At 36.3% G+C, this 6,000-nt stretch overlaps 1 protein-coding gene across 1 annotated transcript in view; it reads right to left on the bottom strand.

Annotated features, from left to right (window-relative positions):
* Nucleotides 1-6,000, bottom strand: part of LEPR (leptin receptor) — a 136,263-nt gene that overhangs the window by 22,934 nt on the left and 107,329 nt on the right. Inside the window, exons 12-14 of the mRNA XM_074221246.1 lie at nucleotides 2,877-3,025; nucleotides 979-1,132; nucleotides 787-869 (exon numbers count right to left, since the gene is read on the bottom strand). Of these exons, the coding sequence (XP_074077347.1) occupies nucleotides 787-869; nucleotides 979-1,132; nucleotides 2,877-3,025 (386 nt within the window). The remainder of the gene's footprint in view (nucleotides 1-786; nucleotides 870-978; nucleotides 1,133-2,876; nucleotides 3,026-6,000) is intronic.

Raw genomic sequence — 6,000 nt, forward strand, 5'->3', positions numbered from 1 at the left:
AAAAAGATAAATGTTGAAAATATATATTTTTTATTTTATTTTTTTTTTAGGATTTTTCAAGGCAAATGGGGTTAAGTGGCTTGCCCAAGGCCACACAGCTGGGTAATTATTAAGTGTCTGAGACCAGATTTGAACCCAGGTACTCCTGACTCCAGGGCCGGTGCTTTATCCACTATGCCACCTAGCCACCCCTAAACACTTTCATTTTCTAATTTCCAATGGGGCAATAATTGTTTGCTTTCTTTCAAATGTATATATTACAAAATAGTATAACACGGACAATTGGGGCTGTGCTTGCAGGTCATCAAGTAAAATGTCCATGTTGACATACAGGGTGTCCCAAAATTCTTTGTGCAGTTTACTAGGGCAGGTACATGTAAAAGTGAGTCATGCAGCATTTGCAGCAGGGAGAGAGTCAACTAAGGTCAAGAAGATAAGGGTTCGGGCGGTTGGGTGGTGCAATGGATAGAGCACCGGCCCTGGAGTCAGGACTCCCTGAGTTCAAATCCGGCCTCAGACACTTAATAATTACCCAGCTGTGTGGCCTTGGGCAAGCCACTTAACCCCATTGCCTTGCAAAAAACAAAACAAGAAAAAAAAAGATAAGGGTTCAAGTCCCAACTCTGACTCATAGTATTTGGGTAATTTTGAATATGTCTCTTAACGTCCCAGTGTGCTAGGCAGAGACTCTAAGTTGATTACCTCACTAGAAGTTTCCTACATTAGTAAAATAAAAATTTCCAGGCAAAAAAAGAGAGAAAAGTGATATAAGGTGAGGAGACATACCTTCCAAAATAAGGTAATATTTCTCTCTTTTTCTATTGGATCTTCATTAATGACTCCCCAAAATTCAGGTCCTCTGATGGGAGCTGCAAGATGATAGATAAGAGAGGCTAATGGCATAAACATCTATTAGGGAAGGACATTTTTCAAACACATGCAAAGTGTTCATGATGCACTGCCAACAGCTGTGCCAACCTTTTATATCCATGACAACGGTGTAGGCTGGATTGCTCCAATTACTCCAGTATCCCAGGCCATCAAGCCTCTTACATCGAACCTGAGCAACATAGACAGTGCAGAGATCCAGCACCTGGAAACTGGCAGTTTCAGAACCATAGACTTGATGTACCTGTAAAGTTTGATAGAAAAAGTGAAGTGATCACTACCCACTAGCTATTGAGTCCCTTGACTCTGAAAGGATGGTTAAAGTAATCCCACCAGATGGCAGATCAGAAGTGCACCTCTGGGGGGGCAGCTAGGTGGTACAGTGGATAGGGTACTGGCCCTGTAGTCAAGAGGACCTGAGTTCAAATCCAGCCTCAGTCACTTAATAATTACCTAGCTGTGTGGCCTTGGGCAAGTCACTTAAGTCCATTGCCTTGCAAAAAAAATAATGCACCTCTGCCTCTTAGAAAGCCTAGTTCCCTTCAAGATTCAGCTCTTATGGTCCTTCCTTTGTCCTCTGGCAAAATGCATAGAGTTCTAGACTCAAAGTTAGGAAGGTCTGGGTTCATATCTGACATATACAAATTGATGACTAAAAATATTAATTAACATCTATGAGTCTCAAAAAATTCTTTAGCCCTCATCCACTAAGTCATAGATCATTTGGAATCTATATTAGGGGGCCCATTTAGAGAGTGAGAGTTATTCCTTTGTATAGACTTTTTAGTAAAATGTATTTTATTTTTTCTTATTATGTGTAAAGTTAGTTTTCAAAAAGTAAAGTTAATTTCTCAAGTCTCATAAAAATGAGTGCCAAATTTTTCCCTTCTTTCTCCCCAAGGTGGCAAGTAATCTGCTAAAATTTATGGACAATCATGTTACATGTATTTCCATATTAATCATGTTATAAAAGAGGAAACAGAACAAAGGGGGAAAACATGAAGAAAAATTTTTTAAAAAGTGAAAATAGTATACTTCAATCTGCATTCAGACTCCATAGTTCTTTCTCTGGATGTGGTTAGCAATTTCTGTCGTAAGTCTTTTGTAACTGGCTTGGATTATCATATCGCTGAAGAGCTAAGTCACCATAATTGATCAGCACACAATGTTGCTATTTCTGTATATAATGTTCCCCTGGTTCTGTTCACTTAGCATCAGTTCATTTAAGTCTTTCCAGGTTTTTCAGACATTTGTCTGCTCATCATTTCTTAGAGCATACTAGTATTCTATTACATTCAAATACTATAGTTTGTTCAACTGATGAGCATTCCCTCAATTTCCTGTTCTTTGCCACCACAAAAAGAGCTGCTACAAATATCTTTGGATGTGTAGGTGCTTTTCCATTTTTTATTTATGTTATTGGGAGACAGACTTAATGATATACTGCTGGGTCAAAATTTCCTAGTCCTTTGGGCATAGCTCCAAATTGTTCTCCAGAATGGTTGGAACAATTCATAACTCCACCATGTATCAGCATCTTAATTTTCCCACATCTTCTCCAACATTTATCATTTTCCTTTGCTGTCATGAGCCAATCTGATAGGTATGAGGTGATGCCTCAGAATTGTTTTAATTTGCATTTCTCTGATTAATAGTGATTTAGAATTTTTTTATATGACTATGGATAGCTTTAATTTCTTCATCTCAAAACTTCCTTTGACTATCAATTGGGGAATCAGGGAATCATGAAGACTTCCCATCTCCTTATCTGTGAACAGTTTGTATCCTTCATCTAGAATATATTCTCTTACCTACTGGAATAAATATAATTCAATAATATTCAATATTTCAATGCCTAATAAAGTGAACATTTTTAATTTGATTTAAATGTAAACTGCTATCAAGGAAGATTAATTATTTGTGCCAAGGTTCAATAATGCTTCTTCATTTAATTAAAAAAAACTAGTTTGATTAGCAAACAATCATACCTTCCATTGCTCTCCATGTCCATTCACAGCATAACGAATTTGAAATTGAAGTTTATTTTCTGGTAAGACTGGCTTTCTCCAGTTCACTTTCAACAAGCCAGTTTGGAGCATGATTTCTACATTCACTCTGGAGGGAGGCAGTGGTTTTACTAGAAATTTGAAGATAGTTCCCATTATTGACATTAATAAGAACTCTAGAGTCCATTTATACAAAGAAAAAACCAATGCACTGAGTAACAGTGTCTGAGAGGTCAGTTTAAATGGGCCAGTTGCAGTCATCACTAATAAGAATGATTGCTATAGAAATGTTGGTGATAGTTTCTGTTCTCTTTCACATCCATTTGTTGTCCTCCTTCCAGTCAAACATCCATATCTAAGTATAAGAACCTTTTAGAAGTCTAGGGTCTAATTATAAGAAAGGGTTGGACAATGAGAAGTGGTAAAAGACGTGTCCAGACCAAAAGATGGCTTTATAAGATGGAAATTAGTCCCTGGAATGAGTCAGAATGGAAACAATGTAAAGGCATATGAAATAATAAATCATGTTTCAGAATAACCTGTAAAAGTCAATTCTCTAAGTCCAAAAAGTAGATTCAAAGAGGGACTTATTTCTTGATGTAAAAAGAAGAAACTTGGAACTAGAGAAAGGAAAGTCAGAGGAAGCCACAAAGGGCTGAGAGTGAGGTATGTAGAGACAGAAACCAAATTAGTAATTTCCACTCCAGCTCCCAAGGTTTTTGTCCTCCATCTCTTTTCTAGCCTAGAGCTCCTCAGTGAAAGGCAGGAATCTTTTCTCTTATGCTTGGGGATAAGGGAGGGGAATGGAATTATTTACTTTTCTTTGTTTTAAATGTTTACTTTATTTTAAACAGTCCTAACCATGAATTGCTTGTTGAGGGTATACTTATTGGAAAGGAACTTCAGAAACTACTGAGATAGGCAACATCCCCAGAGAAGAGATAGATGTAATTCAAACAGTGTTTGAAAAGAAATGGGGTCTATCCCTCTCAGTTTGGGGCCTGAAAATTTGTCTTGCCCTCCTAATATTTTAAGTCCATGAAGAGTTAACAATTCATCATCATTTAGATAGTATTGTATAGGGGTGGTAGCAATTGTTCTACCTAACATTGTGCAACTACATAGAGAGACCTCCTAGGAGATTTAATGATTTCTCTTTTCCTTTGGTTTTGGATAATATTCATTCTCTCTCTCTCTCTCTCTCTCTCTCTCTCTCTCTCACTGTGTGTGTGTGTCTCCTCTGTCTCTCCCTGTCTCTCTCTCTGTCTCTCTGTGTGTGTGTGTGTGTGTGTCTCCTCTGTCTCTCCCTGTCTCTCTCTCTGTCTCTCTCTCTGTCTCTCTTTGTCCCCCTCTCTTTCCCCCACCATCTCCCTCACTCTATTCCCCCCCCCCCCCGTGCTTGGTGTAGTCATTATCATAATGGCTTCCATCTATAGGTTTCAAATAAATCTTAGAGAATAAAACTTTGTGTCTAACCTATATTTTTGGTGATTTTATTTTAACCCTAAATTTTTGAAGTTTATATTTCCAATAGATTGTTAATGTATTCCAGGTTGAATGATATTTTATTGCATAATTGGTTCTCTCATATTTAAGATTTCTCCTAATTTCATGTCAAGTTTTGTTGGGTCTCTGATTTTAGAGCTCTTAGCCTTTCTTGTATCATGAACTTCTTTGGCATTCCAGAGAAGCTTAGGCTATATACATACATACAAACGTACAACATAATAAAAAAATCATATATAATAAAATAAAATGTGCACAGCCAAGCATATATACAAATGTACAACTATAATGCATACATATAAACATACAAACAAAAGTTGGTGAACCTCAGGTCCAGAATTATTAGGCTTATCAACTGATGCTGAGATAGCACTGTTAAGTCTTCTTTTCTACTTAGCAAATTATAACTTGGACGACTTTTGTCCATTTTAAATCAGTTTAGAAATGGCTTTAGTTTGTGATGGCTTTTTTGACGGTACTAGGCTGGTTCTTTGTGATCAGTGCTTTCTTTTCCATAACCATCTTTTTAATGATACATTTTAAAGTTTGCCAGAAATCAAAGCTAAGTTCACTGGTTTATAGCTTGTAGAGTTCATTATTTTTTATTTTTTGGAAAATTGGGGCATTTGTCCTTCTCTGGTTCTGTTGGACTGATTCTATTTCCCACAATTTTCTAAATATCACTGATGATAGCTCACCAATCACATATACAGGATCATTCAGCATTGAATGTAGTTTATATAGACAAATGACTTGACTTCATCAAAAGTAAATCATTACTTATTTGTTATCTCTTTAACTCTTACTTTTATCTTGAGTATTGAGTTTCTATTGGGTGCTTTGTTCTCCTCTCCAATTCCCTGAACATTCTCCTTGATAGGGCAAAAAAAACCCCTATAAACAAAACGAAACTGAGCCCTATTTAGCTTTGAAACCTCTCTGTCATCATTGGACATTATTCTTACAGTACCTTGTTACATTTTTGTATTCAGCTTTTATTAGCTGCTCTTGCTTCTATCTTTCATAATTTTATTTGTTGATTCATTCATTTATTTGTTTGTTTTTTATTCATTCATTCATTCATTCATTCATTCTTATATTTATGGTGATTTTTCTATTCATCCACTTGTTGTCTTCATAGGGCTTCCATTTTTTCTACTCATGAGAATGTTACAATTTACATTTTCATAATTTCCTTTCTCATCATTAGGCACCTAGTAAGTCTCTTCTTACTTAGCTAGGCTCATTCTTGAGCCAACAGAGTCTGACATCAAAGCCATTCCAACTTGGGGGCCATTCCATCGCTTCCACTTATCTAATCTTAAGAACCCCCAGTCTGTGTTACAACACAAAGAATGTGCTAGAATAGGAGATTGTAGAGGAGAACTGAGCCTAGTAGCATTTTGTTTTTAGTGATATGAAAATTTCAGCTGAAATTTGTGTCGTGTGCATGTGTGTAACATATAATATTCATGTGCATTCATATACAAACAACTGCTATGTGTCTCTGAATATATAAGCACATAAATATATAGATCATATGTGCATGTATGAACTAATGTAGATATGAGATATATACACATATTCAATCCAGTTTTAT

The sequence above is a fragment of the Macrotis lagotis genome, chromosome 2, assembly GCF_037893015.1.
Source record: "Macrotis lagotis isolate mMagLag1 chromosome 2, bilby.v1.9.chrom.fasta, whole genome shotgun sequence".
Classification (NCBI taxonomy): Eukaryota; Metazoa; Chordata; class Mammalia; order Peramelemorphia; family Peramelidae; genus Macrotis; species Macrotis lagotis.